The sequence below is a fragment of the Sander vitreus genome, chromosome 22 (assembly GCF_031162955.1).
Source record: "Sander vitreus isolate 19-12246 chromosome 22, sanVit1, whole genome shotgun sequence".
NCBI lineage: Eukaryota > Metazoa > Chordata > Actinopteri > Perciformes > Percidae > Sander > Sander vitreus.
Genome location: NC_135876.1, coordinates 14,502,784 through 14,520,495, shown reverse-complemented (window position 1 = coordinate 14,520,495; position 17,712 = coordinate 14,502,784). Strand labels below are relative to the sequence as shown.

Below are 17,712 nucleotides of genomic sequence, written 5' to 3'. Positions count from 1 at the left end.
AGTGTTGCTACTCCTTACCCTTTCATCACTGATCTTTAGCACCTTGGTGAGGAAGAGCAGCAGCAGGTTGGTCCAGGCCTCCCTGTGGCTTTCTGAGGTCAGAGCCAAGAAGTATGCTACAGCCTCACTGCACACACTACATCACACAGAGAAAGAGAGAAACATTTCAGAAATGTATATTAACACTGGGAGAACATTGAACAGAAAACAATGCTGGATATTATGAAAGAAAAAAGTCCCTTAGAGCTGTGTTGATCTGTAATGTGCTGTAGCAAGAAAGCATCTGCTTCTTTGCATTGCTTATCACATGAAAAAAAGCCAGCATGGGGATGATGAATATTGTTTTCGCTCAGTAACTGCCAATTAAAGCCACTGACTCAGGCTGTTACAAAAACAATTGGACACTTTTCTTCACAGTTGAAGCCACAGCTATCTTGCACTTCAATCTCTGTGACCTTATCACCTCCCAAATCTGCTTTGTGCCCTGCACTAATCAAACTTGCATAGGTGCTGTACATCTGGCTGCGTCTGGTAAACAAGGGTCTGTTTGTGCGTTTGTATGTGCGTAATATGTTTGAGAAAGAGCAAAGGAACATAAAATACAGGCATGATGGCACATAACAGTGTCTCCATGAATTAGGATTTCTGAGCCACTCGCACATGCAGGCACCGTCCTTTCTCCTCCTCCCCTCTCATTCTCATCTCCTTCCTTACAATGAATGCTAGTGGGAGAGACAGCCGATGATTCCGCTTTATCTTGATATTATCATCAATTTGAGGGTGAGGCTGGGAGAGAAAGGGGGCGACGTCTGTTTTTGAGGCGCTGCTGAATTAAGATGCAGCAATGACAGCAGTGCTGACTGAACAATGAAACATCAGTGTGCTGATTCCTTTGGATCCATACAGCGCACGGCATCCGTTACAGAGAAGAGCTGAGTTGTGCGCACGCTGTGCCTACGCAACGAGTAACTGACTGTTGGATAGACGATAGTGACATCAAAACAACCTCCCCTCCTCACAGAGTCAGTGTCTTTTTGATGTCTCCTTCCTCTGAGGATGATATTGACATCTGTGCCCAGAGAAGTGTCATTTCCTTATTGCCACGTTGGAGCTAGTGAGGGGTGAATGTGTGAGACATGTATTAGGCATTGACCGATGAAATAGCTCAGCTCAGAACCAGGAGTGAACTGATGACTATCAGTCGATATTAATATTTCACAGATGTATTGGCAACAATATCCCTTATGTGGTGCCAATTGTTGTTCTTTATTCTGCAGGAGTGATGATAAAAGGAGCCTTAATGACTACAACCTGCCCTCAAGACTTTCAGTATTAAAATCATTCACTCATTCTCAGATTTTACTGAAATCATAAACATAACCAGACCAAAAATGGCCATATCGATCTAATACGCACACCTTATTCAATAACTAAACCAGTTTATTCTAGCAGAGTATTTGCAGAAAGACGTCCTGTTCCGAAACCATTCATCATCTTTCCATTACAAACTACCAACAACAAAACCAATTATTTTCTGAATGCTGTCAAATTGAGAGCAAAGTCTCATGCATGTGCACACATATGTATTGTTCCAACTGTCTCTTGACACGTTTGGCAGGAGTAGTGTACTCTGTGCAGACAGCATCATTAGCGGGAATTACAAAGATCAGATGTTTTACCAGTTATGGGAGTCTACACTGCTACGTTTGCTAATGTGGTCAATGATGACTGTCAATATAAGAAATATGTTGTACTACTTAGAAATCATGTTAAATATCAATGGAGGTAGCTGAGTAAGGGTTCTCAGATCCACTGACTACCGTCCACTACCACTGCAGGATCAGCAGTTGCGGGGGTGATGCAGTGGGCATCGCCATCCTTACTCGAGTAGTCGTCTCTGGACCTCCTCCCAGGCGTCCTGCCGACTCTCGTCTGTGTACATACGAAACAGGATGCGCAGGCCACATGCCAGGCTGCTGGTCTCCTGCTTCAACAGGTTGGGCTTTGACTTCCCTTTGAAACCTGGAACACAAACACAAAGATGCATACAGTTACAATCACAGCCATTTTAAAATGTTTTAATAATGATGATGCATATTATTATTACTAGGGCTGTCAAACGATTAAATTTTCTTAATCGTGATTAATCGTTGAATTTCTGTAGTTAATCGCATGTTTTATCACATGATTAAAATTCTATTATTTTGCATTTCAGAACTGTTTTTAAGTACATATTAACAATGGAAAGCAATTCTTACCAGTGTATCGTGATTGGGAATGAAATGAATGCAAAGAAAATGACTTTATGAACTTGATTTTAATATTTGTATTTGTTTATTATATATTTAATCTAGTCACACATTTGAATCTAGAGTCAATATTAGGTTTGGGTATTGTTTGGTTTGGATACCGGTGCTAAAGCGGTACTTTTAAAACGGTACCGGTGCCTTAATGGTGCCTGAACCAATACTTTTTAAGAAAAAAAAAGAAAAAAAAAGAAGTGTACTAAACAGTTGCCGACATTAAAGAATGGCTTGTTTGCTGCTAAGGCCATATCATCAAAATTAAATGTTTAATAATAATGTAATCACTATAACTTAGTTATAAGTTATTTCACTAGTAAATAGCTGTTGAATGACAAAAACAACCACCAGATGGGAAAAGAGCATTTAACAACAACTTTGAATGCACCACGAGGCTGTAAATTACCAGTTTCATTGAACGCACCATCTGTGTTTTTCCGACTGCGGCAGCTGCAGATTGTTACATCCCGGTGTTGAATCCTCTACAGTGAAATACAGACACACTTTACACTGTTTAGCGTTAGCTGTCAGCATTTTAACCGTGTTTAATCCAGCTACTAGCTAGCGGTAGGCTAACTGTTGAGTACAGTGTTGACTAGCGTCACTTGCAGCAATGTTTGCGTTGCCTGTAACGTCTGTTTCAGAGCATCAGAGAGAAGTGCAGACATATCAGTGGCACCAGAATGAGGCACCGAAATCCGCGTTGCTATTCCTGCAGCAGCAGGATGTGTTACGAGGAAGTACGGCAAAATAGTAGCCTGCTAGGCACGACGCAAAGCCGAGTGAAGTGAAAATAAATTAATAAATGGCGGCATGCGATTAATACGATAAAAAAAAATTAGCGCATTATGCTCAGCCCTTAATCGCATCGCGATTAACGCGTTAATGCTGATAGCCCTAATTATTATTATTATTATTATTATCATCATCATCTCCAAACAGCCCACTGTTAACCACAGTCTTTTTTGCTCTACCTGCTTTCCACAGTAAGGTCCTCTGCTCGTTGTTGGAGTTGAAAGCCTTGGCGAAGCCGTGCGACTCCAGCAGGCAGTCCAGCAGCTTGAAGAGCTGTTCTGAGGTCAGGTAGCGATACATGCCCTGGTCCTGGGCCTCCACTGGGACGTCAGCTGCATATGAGGCATCCCGCTTCAAAAACATTACACATGACAGATTACTACTGGCTTTAATCACATAGCACAGAAACATAGAAAAAGGGGTAGCGTCTGAAACTTCTAAACAAAACCAATGGCAAGTGATTATTACGCTCTCAGAGAAAAGACGCGTGTTTGTACCTGAGCAGCGGCAAAGTTCTCAGCATCTTCCTTCCTACTGGTGGCAGGAAAAAACACGATGTTATCAATCGTCTGGATCAGCTCCAGCTGCACGACACACTTTATCAGTAAAGCTGTGAATAAGCGCTGCTCCTGGACCTCTGTGGAACATAGAGGGGAAACTTCCATCAGAACACACACTAGCAAACACCAGCAGTCGCTCTTTAAGAAAAGCGACAGGCTTACTTATTGGGGTCCTGCTCCTGGAGCCGTCCTCACACATGCCTGAGGCTGAGCTGTACTGACTCTGCCGACGGCTCTCCAAGGCAACCCTATCAGCACTGCTGATGGAATGCTGGTCGTCAGAGCGGCACTGAATATCCACTGACTTTTGGGAAATGCAGTCCTGAGAGCAAAGTGGGCAGAGTTACTGCGTGTATATACACAATACAGGTATATAAATGACGTACAAGAAATGAAAAGAAGTGTTTCCTAGCAGTACAATTCTGCAAAAGATACTGAAATAAACTATGAACAAATAGTGTATAGGGTGTATTCCCTCACCAGCTGTTTGTCTGACAGGCTCGGTGTTGTCATGTTTTCTCCCTCTGCTACTGCTGGTCTCCATGTTAACAGCCTGAAAAACAGTTTACTTAGTAAATCCCATTCATTCTTGGACAGAATGACAAACAGCTAACAACTTCCAGACAAGAAAACTACCTGAGCTAGAAAATCCATCAAGCTAAAGCTAGTTTAAATTCGGCTAAAGTCTTTGTTGAATGATATGTCCATTCTTTATTGTATTTCCATTTACCACTTTCATTAAGCAACTAATGTCCTTGTTTATCAGAATCACAGCTAAATCTAAGGCAGCGGATTTATTTACATCTAAATGTCAAAGCATGTTTTTGAATTTTGAAGAGAAGCTGGTTTTATATTCAGTGCGGCAGCTTACGCATGTGGGATGGTGGTCTTGAAGATGTCCAGCATGCAGTTACAGGTCTTGTCCCAGGTTTCAAGGGAGAATTTCTCTCCATTCAGTATGACCACATTCTCTAGACAGTTGGTGCCTGAACGGGCGAGCTGCTCATTATCTACAGAAGCACAGAAGAAGAGGATGAAAAAGAGGAGGAGGAGGAAGGGTTGGGCCGAGAGGAGGGAGAGACAAGGGAAGGATAAATTAAATAACACATAAGAGTAAAAAAAATAAATAAATAAAATAAAGGTAAGATGTATTGATGTATACGGTCTACAGTGATGCTCTAACAACCCCAAAAGACTTAAAAACATGTATTGACTATTTGTCATTTATTGACTTCACCTTCATCTTTTTACAAAGTGGTGACGTATTGATGCAGCACGTAAAAGCTCTGAGGCAATCTCTAAGTTCTGTCACTGCAGCCAAGGCCGGTAACTGTCCTAATGCCTCTTATTATTTTGACCTCCATAACCTGCATCAAAAGCAACATTACTTCCCCCTTTTTTGTGTTGCTGCCTAAAGACAAGAGGACAATCTGGACCCTAACACTGCACACAAACTCCAATCACAGATACTTGTGTAAAGATAAATATGGCAGGAAACAGCAAGGGTTGCTGTGTGCTCACCTTGCTGCACACACCAGTAGAGCTGAGCCAGAATGTCATCAAACAGGACATCATTGAGAGACTCAAAGTATTGAGTGAAGACATCACAGATGGCATAAAGTGCGTGGTTGCAGGTGGTGGTCATCCACTCTGCTTTCTGAGGGGGCAACACAACCTCAGTGAGAATTTCCTCCATTACCATGAGAACGCAAACTACAACACAACACCACAGCTTAGAGATCAGAGATTTTCATATTTGGAGCATTCAGCTGTAAAACACAGGCTTTGAAACAGCTGTGGAGGATGAAAGACTTGTCGTGTACCTCAGTCTGTTGCTCAGGCAGCTTCATGTTGTCAAAGATCCTGAAGACAATTCTGAACAGATCTTGCCACCAGTGTTTCTCAAAGGTGTGCCCGTAGGTCTTCATCACTTCAAACATCACTGTCAGCCCTCTGGGAAAGGAACACACACCGATTTGTCATTTTCTTGATGCTATAGCTGACATTTTATGCATTACAGTCTTTAAAAAAAAAAAAAAATCTAGATAGCTTTGACTTGCAACCATTGGATGTGCAACAGCATGTATTTGTCGCTGTCTTTACACTCACTTGCAATCTAAAACAATATGTGTTAAAATGTACAGTTTTATGCCTTTAATGACCACCCACCATCTGAAATAGCAAGCTAAAGATGAATCCCGCCTACCTGGTCCTGACATCCAGCTTACACCTGTTAATGATGCAGGAGAGCTCAAAGAGAATGGGGAACCACCCCCGCACCCACACGCGGTCCTCAGGCGCTACATTCATGTCATCACTGGTGTAGTCTTTGAAGGCCTGTCAGGGAAATACGAGCCGTGTTTACCATTTCTCCCTCTTAAACACATTTGTGTGCATACTGTACGGGGCCATGATCTGCACTATTACTCTCTCTCTCTCTTTATGAAAAAAATATTATAGCACTATGCAAAAGCTGTATCAACATTTGCACACGGCACATTTTAATGCACACTGGATGATGTCATTAGATGTGGGGTACAAATACTACTGCACACTTGCAAATAAATTCATCCTGTACTGAACAGCTTATGATCACAGCGTGCTTATATTCTGCCCATCTTTAGATGTTAGTTAAGAGGTACATTTATATGTGTTGCTCAGATACATTATGTTTATTAAAAGCTACAGTGTCTGCAAAATGATCTGCACATGGCACCTTCACAGTAAGGAATAAACTGTTCAGTATAAAGCAGGGCCTGACATTGACCTGTGGCCTCTCTGAGACGTATTTGGCGCAGTGTCGGATGAGGCGGATGGCTTCCATGCTGGTGTCCGGGAAGGAGGCATTACAGGCAAATTCTGACAGACACTTGACGGCGTCCTGGAAGGAGTCGATGGTGGCCGCAAAGTGCTTTTCAAATACATTCGCTGAGAGAAGGATAGAGGGAGAATAAGGCAGAATAATAGAGATAGATAAAGATAGATAGGGGAGAGAGAGAGAGAGAGAGAGAGAGAGAGAGAGAGAGAGAAAAAAGATCAAATCCAATCTGACAACAAAGTAGGAAGGTTGTCATTGTAGGTATGAAATCTTTCTCAGGTGTCTGTGTGTGTGTGCTGGACTCACTGACGATATGGCCGGTGGTCTGGAAGGCCAGCTCTACAATGCTCTCGTCCTGGTCAGAAGCAGCCAGGTGGAAGACAGAGAAGATGTTCTTCCAGCCAGAGCGGATGTTCGCCGCCTGGGAGTTAACCATCTGGGCTATACAGCGCACCACCATGTCTCTGATGGTGGGAGACCTGGACAGGAAATAGCAGGTAAGAAGAGTAGAGGAAGAAGGGATTGGAAGAAGGACAGTGAGGAAAAGAGTTGAGGAAGAGGAGTAGATAGAAGGGGAGCAGCAGATGAAGAAGCATAAGAAAGAGGCCAAGAAAGAGTCGGGGGGGGGGGGCATAAGAGTCAATCAATTAAAAAGAAGGAAATTCATCTCTTCATTAATGTCAATTATCTTTAAAAGCTCTTGATATCCCATTTTCAGGCAGCATCACTAATCCAGCACTGGCTAGTCTTAGCACGACAGGTTTTTACATCAACTGTTGCCATAGTGAAGAGCTTTCCCAATTGCTCAGTAGTTATGAATGAGAGAAGAGCTCTGCCGTTGCTTACAATGCACACGCACACCAACACAGAGAAGGGCAGTGTAAGTGAGTCTAATGGACACTGCGCTGCAGGGTTTACATGGCTGCCTGCCATCTCCTCTCTGTTGAAGCTCTCAGCCTGTTCAATCTGTGGGTGGATTTATACTTACACTGCTACTCTTTCACATGAATGAAAAGTGTGCTGTAGTGCAACAGCTTGCCTTTTGCACACATGCAATTACAACAGCAAAATCAAACTCACTTATAACTGATAGCTGTTCAAAATCTATTCAAGACTGATTCGGACCAAGCAGGGAATAAAAAGGCTTTTCACATGAATTCACTGAAAGGGTAATGAAAACGGATTGAAATGGGTCAAGCGAAATGTTTGCTTGCTGCTTTTTCTCTGAGTAAACAGTATGCTTACTCACTGCTACAAGAAAGACAGAGAGAGAGTAGAGACGGAGGAAGAAAGAGACAGAAAAAAAGAGAATGAATATCAGACGACACAGAGAGCTGCTACAGGTTGAGGTTGAGGGGAGGAGGAGAGTGTGAGTCTGCAGCCATGTGAGAAACCCAGAAATAGGAAATACTCAAAGCCACAGCACAGGCCTTGTGCTTGCACCTCCCGGCACTACAGATTTACACGGGAGGAGCAACATAAGCACTCACTCCACATCTACACTGGCCGACTGAAAAAGAAACCCAGCAGTATAATAAAGGACCCATCCCACTCTGGACACTGCCTGTTCTCTCCCCTCCCTCCGGGAGAAGGTACAGAGCAATAAAATGCAAAACAAATCCGCTGAAAAACAGCTTCCTTCCAAGAGCTGTAGCCACTGTTTACTTAACTTTGTTCTATTTATTAAATTGTTTTTATGCACACTACTGAAAGAGCTGCTGTACAGATATTCATTGTACTCTGAGCACAATGACAATAAAAGATCTATCTATCTATCTATCTCTTATACAGTATATGCATGTACTACTTTACCTGTTCTTCTTCATGATGTGCTCAAAGGGCCTCAGAAAGTCTTTCTGGAATCTGAAGTTCGCCAGCTCCCCCTTCTCCAAAAATTTCATGGACAGTTGCCTGAGAGAGTCCACTGCGAAAATTGCCACATCTTCATTGGTATTACAGCCAACCTGCACAGAGATAAAAACATAATTCAGTAACATCACGTTGTTTTGTTTTTTACATTTCATATTTTAAACCATTTTCTTGAATGTAAGTCAAGTGCAGCTTTCCAACAGTTCCTTCAGTAAGACTTGCAAATGATCAACAAGCATTTACTGTTGATGCACAAAAGAAACCGTTCACCCTCCAGCAGGAAAACAATAATCTTAAAATCTACTTTCCAACATGATAAATGACTATTTTGAGGATTTGATTTGAAAAAAAATGCTAAACCCAGTTTGCAGCTACTCATTGAGAGATGTGTCCTTGAACAACAAACTAGCAGAAAGCTTTTCTGGCAACACTTTGTGTTTATCAGTGACTGAAATCAGCCTTGTGCAAGGCAGTAGGTGGGAGAGAAAGTAAATAGTCCTCTATCTATAGTTTAACCTCATTATTTTGGGCCATGTAGATTATCAGTGACACCATTTTGAGTTTCTTCCTATACAACAGAACTATACTTTATCTATCCATGTCTAAAAAATGTGCTTCTGTTTCACGATTTCCATCCCTGGCGTAACCAATCCTCACCCACCTTGTTGAAGTGGTCTCCGATAACCTCCCAGATCCGGGACCACTGCAGCCTGATGCGACCCATGTTGTAGTAGGAGATCTCGACTATTTTTTGCAAGCTGAACATGCGTGGGTGTGTGGGCGAGGCCAGCTCATCCATGGACACAGCACACAGCCAGCGCACAAAATCAACTGAGGAATAGATAGAAGATGTTGGCAATGAGCAAAGCAAGAGTGCTTTGTACGGGCAAAGTGACTCATGGCGATCAAAAATAGTTTGAATGTACCTGTCTTTGGAGCAATAGGAATAGTATATACAGTATATAAAGTAGCTAGTTCAGCTAGACTCACCTATTGCGTTACCATCCAGTCTGGTAGAACCGGTGAATATCCTAAAGTAGAAAAATACGTGACAATTATTATTTAAAAGCCACAATGCATGGACAAATTTGCATTTCTGCCAAAACCATAAGAGGATGATGTCTGACGCAAAAAAGATGTTTGCTCAAAACATAGAATTATATGAAAAATAGAGTTTTCCAGTTTTTCTTTTCAGTTCAGAGTGACTACAGTACCTGTCCACAGCCACCACCACACTCTGAGAGCTGGTCTCTCCGATGGACTCCTGAATGCTGGCGATCTGCTTACGGTCCACTGTCCCTCCAACTACAGAGCAAAGCACAGATGATTACATCTAAAAACAAATACTATTAATGAGCTTGTTTTAGCTTGTCGTTTTGACGTTTTATTAAAAGTATAGCTCCACTGAAAAACACAGGAATAATCTGGGACATTGGACTTGCTTTGCAATATGTATTTATCAGTTGGTGCTGACCTAGACCCAGGTACTCGTCGTTGCTCTGCTCCTTCGTAGTTGTAATGAAGCCATCTTTGCTGCGCACCGTCCCTGAGATGTAGCGTGCCTTCACCCCTGTACCGATCAGCTGAGCCAGCTCCAGCTGACTGATGCACTTCATGATCTGAAAGAGACAAGACAGGACATATTTAGAGAAACAAATGCATAGAGAAAGTAACAAAAATTGACACTGGGAGGCCCGGGACAGAATGGAAGAAGGGGGGACCAGGAGATATGTGTATTGGGAGGAAAGAGGGAGATGTCAGAAAGATCCAATAACAAAGTCCAACTGGCTGCCCAACAAACAGCTATTACTGCATAATGGTTAAATAAATGCCCTAACATTATGATTTGAAGTCAAACCAATCATTTTCATTGAGTCAGCTTCTATTTCATATGTTGTTTAAAACCTGTACTGCTTGAGCAACAAGGTTAAACAGAATAAACTGTATTTACTAAAATGTTACTGTATTTAGTTTTTAATACAATTTAGACATCTTTTTAATGTAATAACCTTGTTTCATGTTGTTTCCCATTTGGAATTGAGGCCTATTGTGACTCATTGCTTGAATCAGGAAAGGAGAAAGAAAGGAACGGTGAGGTGAGATACTAGAGATTATGTAGAACAGCATACCTCGTGCCAGGAGTTGCCCAGGTAGTTGCCATCGGTGTGGGCCACAGTGATGAGGGTCTTGATGGTGTCAATGTTCTTCTGCTTCATTTCTGAGATGCCAGAGCTGGCTGTCAGCAGGGTGAACCTCGCCAGGGCCTGCACATACGCATCCCTCTCCAACTGAGACAAAAAAATTAAAAGGTAGTGTGTCAAAATACTGCAATGTACAGTATAAGAAACAGTCAGACACTAATCCTCCAGTTAAGACTACAGTACCTGTATGCAGAAGATGCATGCTATCCTGATGGCAAAACGGATGCCTTCCAGACACAGTGAAGCCACCTCTGTGTCATCGCAGTCCTGTAGACCCACGCTGAAAGCTGCCAGGAACGGTGTCCATGCCAGCTGCGGAACAACAGAGGGACGACGTGTATCATTTTTGTGTTAAACTGCGTATGTCCCACATATGTGTGCGTGTGTCTCTGTCTGCTACCTTGAACATGGGCCTGACGTGCTCCAGATGTGTGGCACTGGTGAAGGGAGCCTGCACGTGGCTGACGGCCTCCATCAGAGCTTTGGCCGTCTTGGCCATCTGCTCCATCTCCACATTGTACAGCAGACGCCTCTGCTTCTCGCTAGCCACACCTAAGCGGGAATAAACAACAGCGACATGAACACACAGAATACTCACAGTCTCATACACACCCAACAAACTCCGCAAGGACAACACTGCAGCTTTTATCTAACAAGCTCTGCAAAGTGTCTAAAAGGAGGCTGAACTATCGCGAGACAAAAAGTTCAAATAGGTCTCTTTAGCTTATTGATATTTTAAGCGGCTGATTTAAGTGTTTTTCACAGAACAATTGATGGTAAATATGAACAAGTCAACGTACTGTCTGTTAGGGTTAATATTATTATTAATATTTGTATTGTTTCAAAAAGAGTTCCAGCATTGCATATAACTCTTCCACTGAATGAGTTTTTGTGATTTCTTTGCTCTGTGGGTCTCATCTCAAAACCATTACAGCAACAAAGACATAAGGTAATCGGCTCTTGATAATAACTGGAATCTTAGTCTTAGTATTTATTATCCCTTTGAGACATCCCATAGCAGCGAGACTCACTGTGCTTGTTGGATTTTATGGTGATCTCTTTCGTCTCCTTCATGGCAATCTTTTTTCCCGCAATCTCGTCGTAGATGGCTGAGAGATATTCCTCAGGTAGGTCTTTGCTGTCGTTGATGCCACGGTTCATCTTAATGTATTGCTCTTTTGTCATTTTATTCTTCACCTTTGGGGGGCGACAACAAGGATACGGGTCAAAATCTGCACATGCAGTCCCAGTGATTTAGGTTGCAATGATATCTGAGGGAATGACTGCTGTCAAAAGACATTCCCAAAGGCTGCCGCCTCCCTGAGGTGGAGTGCTTACCTGTGGACTGTGAAGGTCTGTTGTCAACATAATGATCGAGTAGGCAAGGACGTATGCTGTGTCAGCACTGGCAAAGAGGGTTTGCCTGGAAAATTGAAGGACAGAGGAAGGGAAGGAAAGACACAATGCATTTCAATAGCATATCTCTTATGTTAAATCAAATTTAGCTACTTCCATATTGAGGATTTTCCAGCCAGAGATGTAAACTCACCCCTGATTGCATTCAAGATATCTCGCTGCAAATTTCTCCATGAGCCGGTCAATCTTCTGGGCCTCTCCGGGGAGCCGAAAGCCCTCCAGGAACATCCTTAGTGCAGAAACAAAGTCTTTGCCCTGGAAGTCCATTTGATCCACGTAGGCATACATCACCTCTTTATTGAAACGGTCATTATCCCCGAGGAATTCTCCCACTTGAGTCTAGGAGAGCAAAAGTTAGGGCAGTCTTATTTTAACATACTGCAATGTAAAATACAAATTAGAACAAGACAGAAAATCCTGCCAAAAGAACAGAAAGGCTGTGCTGTTACACCCCCATGTTTTGAATTTGGTTTGAACAGAGTGAGAGCTCAACACTCACACACTAGAATTGCAATAAGTTGCTCTTCACATAACCTTTCTCATGTCATAAGAGGGAAAGCAGACAAAGAAAATGTACTTCAACACTGTAAAAGAGCAACTTATTTTTCTGCCTTTCACCACTTACACTTTCCACTAATAAGAAGCACTGCTCTAACAGCAGGTCTATCCAGTCAGTGTGGATTAGATAAATACATGATAGACTTTCATGGTTATCCACTGTTTAATGCTGCTGTTGTGCCACTGCAACCAAGGGCCCTTGTTTCTAACCAAATGTTATGAACACTCTTTAATGCTGATTACCGCTGTGCACAGACACCCTCGAGGCTGTCCAATCAAAGCGAGTGGGCTCCTCATTAGAGTTACAATGTCCACTGCTGGTGGACAGGGATTAGATTATTGTGTGGCTTCGGTGTGGTTTGGCTGGCTGATGCACAAGGGAGAAAGTGCAGAGTTTGCTGAGGCTATTTGTTTCTTTGACAAGCATTTAGAGCTGTCTATTGTCCATAGGATAGTAGAGACTATAAGACTTTCCCTTGATTTGCCTGTCCCAGACATATTTCTCAGCTCTGAGACAAAGGCATCAAGTCGGCACAAAGGCTGAGGCTGGTGATGATGTTGATATGAATCATGTTTTACTGGAATACTGAATAATTTTAAGATTATTTTTTGGGCATTTTAGGCCTTTATTTGTATAGGACAGCTGAAGACATGAAGGGGGAGAGAGAGAGGGAACGACACGCAGCAAAGTGCCGCAGGTCGGAGTACACCTCTATATATGGGCGCGTGCTCTGCCAGGTCAGCTACACAGGCGCCCTACAACATTATTTGTGTGTTTATCACAACAAAAACCACAACTCCCTGCCCTCCGTTTGCTTGTACAATCACATTTTCTGTAATTCTTTCTAAGAACCTGTTTTTTCCTTCATCTGTGCTGTTTTTATATCTTCTGTTTGAAACATACAACAGTTTTTGGGGTAGAATCCATAACATGTACACCTCAAAAACTCGCGCAATTTAACAAACGGTGACTTCTCACGTTTTTGATGAATATTGTGATCGTTTGACTCAAGTGGAATAATCTTGTAATCAGCACACCTCGTCTGAGATCAGTTTGTACGCCCTCATGTCTATGATTTTGAAGGTCTTGTAGTCTGCGCTTGACTTTAGCTGAGAAACTGAATGAAAACAGGGTGACTTGTTACCGAATCAAGCCGCTCTTCTTGGTGCAAGAACTGAGCAAGATCCTCTGGGGTTGTACCCAGCATGCCTTGCTCTTGAAGGTACTGGATTCCTCTCTTTGGTTTCTTGTTAAACCTGTGTAGAATCCACAGAGAACATACTGTAGCCAATGCAGCATCGCAGTAAGGATAAAATGCAACATGGAAGTGTACGTAGTGGAACGTACAGGTCAATGCCTTGCTCGATGATCTCCTTTTGCTGTTTGAGGACCTCAAACTGCTCAGGGTTGTCGGTACCGGACATCTGGGTGCTGTAGCTGCCGATGCCAGATGAGGCTGTGGAGTCCAGAGAGTTAATGCTCCCATAGCGGTTTATTGTCTCTGGGGCCTTGGTCTCTGTGCTCTCCTGTTCTGATGGTTTCTCCTGGCCTGAAGAGCAAAAAACACGACATAAGATAATCCAAAAGGGGTTATAGATTAATGGAAATAAACCAAGTATTTATATTGTTACTGTAAGAACCAAAATCCTGAAACCATCACAAAGGTGATAGTTTTTAATTCAAACTCTTGCTGACACAAAGCCAGCCTGGAGTCTTAAAAAATTAGCTAACTTAATTCTTCTACTGTGGGAGAGAGACTTCAGTAATTGAAAGTGGAAACTGCAACACAGAGAACAAAATGACCCTAAGCCCATCTTAATGATTGTTGTTGGCAGGGAGGGTATGCACACTGGTGTTACTCACATGCACACAAGATCACAGCCTAACAAACTCCAGAAAACACACACTTACTCACACTGAGCAGGTGCAAGGCATGGTATGTGGGGAGGTTATTATAAAAGGTGGGTTATCTAAAAAGCTCCAGGCAGTCAAAGAGGAAGCAGCAAAAATTTAGAGGCCAAGAGAGTTTTTTTTTTTTTTTTTTAAGCTAGCCGAGACAGGTGCAGGGGATCGGCTGCTGCTGCTGCTGCTGGAGTGGGTTGACCCTGTAACCCTGTGCTAGGGCCAGGTGTCTGATTACCCATCGGAAACTCTTTAAAACATTCAGGACAGTGTCACAGTAATGTGAGCTGGCAGTGTGCTCCCCATTCTTAGGCGTACATCATAGAGAGAAAAAGACGGAGGAATACAGAGGGAGGAGGGAAAATGAACTGAAAGTTTAAGATGTGTACTGGTTATGTGTTCATTACATATTCATGAGATTAACAAGCATGATTTTTACCGAGTTCAGAAAAAAGTGTTTCTACCGTTACTTTAATGAATCCATTCATGGTTCTGGTTACAATCTATGGGGCGTAAGTGGGTAACGGAAAACCCTACAAACAACACAGGTTATTGAAGGCTGGACTAGTACAAAATCATCTAAAGCTACAGACACAACAGGCTGAAAACAACCAATTCTTATCACAGCAACACGTTCTAGCAAAAGCTCTGTACTGTTCTACCATTACCTGCTCTTGCTTTGAAGATGTACAAAAAAAAGGGGGGGGGGGGGGGGGAATGACACAACAAGGTACAATTAAAATGTGGTATATTGTGCTTGAATGCAGTACACATTTCAAAAATATTATTGCACTTCGACTGTACACGGTAGAAAATAGTCCTTCGTCTGAAATCCCTAACAGCCAGCAGGGCGGATTTAACATTCAAAGTTTAAATTTTGACCCGTGAGCTCCTGCTATATTACTAATGACTTGTACTAAGTTTAACTGCCTCTGCTGGTTAGTCTTGACAGCTTGGCCCAAAGCTGACATTTCCAGTGTCCATGTTCCAGTGGCTTGTGGGATATCTTTTCCAGTCCTTTGACAAAGTTGCACTTGCTCCTTAGTTTTCTTTGGAAAACAACAGAAATCCTCCGGTGTGCAGAAGACCCAGGGGCCAGTCTCATACACAGGATTTGCTCTGTATGTTGTAGATGGGCGTTTCACAGCGGCTCGGCTGCAAGTATTGCTCCGTTTTAGACTAAGCTTTATCACTTACCGCAGTTAACCTTGAGGATAAACTGTTGCCAATAAAACAGGCTGATCAGAGGAAAAGTTTATTTATAGCCTTGGAAGTCTCATCTCTGACATACACCTTCCCTAACCCTTCTCCACAGACCATTGAGAAAAAAACAACAATCTGGGTTTTTATGGGCAAAGCCAACAAAGTGTAACATTGCAGGCACACAATTCTAGCATGTACCATCTGTAATTAAGCTGTGAACGTAAATTCAAACCACTTCTGATCACGTCTCGATATAATAATATGGAATACAGAGATTTCCAACTGGAGTTTAATTAGTCCTTCCAAACTAGTGATGGGATAATTATGTGTTTAATTTCTCTTTCACTGACCTAGACTAAAATACAAACATGATTTATGCCACATTTGTGTCTTAATACTAGATATTTAGTGTGTAGAATCAAACAGAGAGGTAATATTCTTATTGATTGATAAATGATATTCATGTTCAGCGTGTCTTACCTAGGCTGGTCTGGGAGTTGGGGTTAACGTATTGGTCTTTACTCCATTCTACCATACATTTCAGGATGGACACTAGACATTCAAGGCCTTTCTTTCTCAGGGTCAGCTCCTAAAAAGGGATACAAAAATAATTACGGTATTATAAATAACTGTAAAAACATAATAAATATTGAACCTTTATAGAACAAAAATACCAACTAAAGTAAAGAGAGAGCGAGAAGAAACATCACCTGTAGGGTTGTTGTGCCAAGCTCATGGCCTCCGCGACCCTGCGCAATTTTCGAGAGGTCATTGACCAACCGCTCAAATATGTTAGCAGCATTCAAGTCACAATCATAGTTCACGTAGATGTCCACCACACTCTGGGCATCTGAGAGAAACAGATGGAGTTTGTCAGTGACAATCTGTGAAACAAATACAGGCTGTGTACACAGCTTTTTATGGAGTCTGAAGAAAGCATCAATAATTAAAGGTTAATTATAGGCTAAATTAAATTAAATTAACTGAAACCTTTAAAAAATGATGATGTGATTAAACACATTTAGCTGACACCTATTTTGTAAACTTCAGGTATTGTGTACCAGAAGCCTCCATTACTGCCTCTTTATCAAATTAGACAAAACAATCAATACAATTGATTAAAATGAAAACCTGCGCATATTCTAGTGAGGGTTTGTATGACCATCCACTTGTGGTCGTAGGAGCTTGTGGACGTCTCAAGAATGTAGAGGAAAATCTCCTTGAAGAACACCTGCGGACAGAGTCAGGAGAGGGGGGAAAAAAACATCAACTGCCTGCATAGCCAACACAACACACAGCATTCTCCAGGAGCCCACATGAGTTTCTTTCAGTAGACACAGCAAATACAGCAGGTGGTCATCAACCTTGGGCCAACTAAAACACAACGATCAACTGTGGGCAGCAGAAAGGAGATCATGGAGCAACTCTCAATTGCTCCGAAGTGGAAGAATGTTACAGTACTCTGTGAGAAACCACATCTCCCATACATCATTTGTGTCAGCTGCATTGAGAAATGGAGTCAGACTGTCAGTGTCAGAGTATGCTGTGTGTGGTGTTCTTCAACAACAGGGAAAGAAGACGGTGAAAAGAACCACAATGTCGATTTCATTTAATTATAGTAAAGCAGGTGAATATTAACCTGTAACGTGTGTTGAAAGGAGTACACATAGGTAGAAACTGATGTTTATAGGAACAATTTTGCAATCTGTTGTGATTAATATTTTTTGCAATACTTCCACTTTTGTCGTTAATTTCCTAGAAACACTGCCAGGCCCAGCTGTCAGAGAAGGTGTGAAACTGTTGCTTCCCATTGTGGTGGGTGGATATATAAATATAGCAAATGTAACTAGCCAACTGGTCCATCAGGTTTTATCCTATATATATGAATCAAAATTAAAAGAAAAAAACTGAACACATGAAGAGCAAACTGCTGATGAACAAGAGCAGCAGGTAACAGTTGTCAGAAAGCAAGTGTGTGTGTGTGTGTTTTGGAAATGTGGACGGCGTTTATTGCAACACGTTAAAAGCTGTGGTTACTGTAAAGCAGCTGCAGTAAGTGTTGAGTTAAAGTTTGAGTAGGATAGAA

General features: G+C 42.2%; 1 protein-coding gene across 7 annotated transcripts in view; it reads right to left on the bottom strand.

The window, feature by feature from the left end:
• arfgef1 (ADP-ribosylation factor guanine nucleotide-exchange factor 1 (brefeldin A-inhibited)) overlaps window positions 1-17,712 on the bottom strand; it is a 55,378-nt gene that overhangs the window by 1,969 nt on the left and 35,697 nt on the right. For 4 of the 7 annotated variants that reach the window (XM_078281274.1, XM_078281279.1, XM_078281275.1 and 1 more), the window contains 28 exons: window positions 16,758-16,857; window positions 16,337-16,476; window positions 16,107-16,215; window positions 13,869-14,070; window positions 13,666-13,777; window positions 12,096-12,301; window positions 11,885-11,969; window positions 11,578-11,743; window positions 10,947-11,098; window positions 10,730-10,858; window positions 10,475-10,633; window positions 9,820-9,964; window positions 9,560-9,650; window positions 9,336-9,376; window positions 9,007-9,176; window positions 8,289-8,440; window positions 6,783-6,955; window positions 6,420-6,586; window positions 5,865-5,995; window positions 5,482-5,611; window positions 5,180-5,315; window positions 4,530-4,668; window positions 4,139-4,211; window positions 3,821-3,980; window positions 3,596-3,735; window positions 3,278-3,449; window positions 1,884-2,022; window positions 19-136 (listed from right to left, as the gene is read on the bottom strand). In XM_078281274.1, coding sequence (XP_078137400.1) covers window positions 19-136; window positions 1,884-2,022; window positions 3,278-3,449; window positions 3,596-3,735; window positions 3,821-3,980; window positions 4,139-4,211; window positions 4,530-4,668; window positions 5,180-5,315; window positions 5,482-5,611; window positions 5,865-5,995; window positions 6,420-6,586; window positions 6,783-6,955; window positions 8,289-8,440; window positions 9,007-9,176; window positions 9,336-9,376; window positions 9,560-9,650; window positions 9,820-9,964; window positions 10,475-10,633; window positions 10,730-10,858; window positions 10,947-11,098; window positions 11,578-11,743; window positions 11,885-11,969; window positions 12,096-12,301; window positions 13,666-13,777; window positions 13,869-14,070; window positions 16,107-16,215; window positions 16,337-16,476; window positions 16,758-16,857 — 3,837 coding nt within the window. The remainder of the gene's footprint in view (window positions 1-18; window positions 137-1,883; window positions 2,023-3,277; window positions 3,450-3,595; window positions 3,736-3,820; window positions 3,981-4,138; window positions 4,212-4,529; window positions 4,669-5,179; window positions 5,316-5,481; window positions 5,612-5,864; window positions 5,996-6,419; window positions 6,587-6,782; window positions 6,956-8,288; window positions 8,441-9,006; window positions 9,177-9,335; window positions 9,377-9,559; window positions 9,651-9,819; window positions 9,965-10,474; window positions 10,634-10,729; window positions 10,859-10,946; window positions 11,099-11,577; window positions 11,744-11,884; window positions 11,970-12,095; window positions 12,302-13,665; window positions 13,778-13,868; window positions 14,071-16,106; window positions 16,216-16,336; window positions 16,477-16,757; window positions 16,858-17,712) is intronic. The other 3 variants (XM_078281276.1, XM_078281280.1, XM_078281281.1) reach the window with 1 other exon arrangement.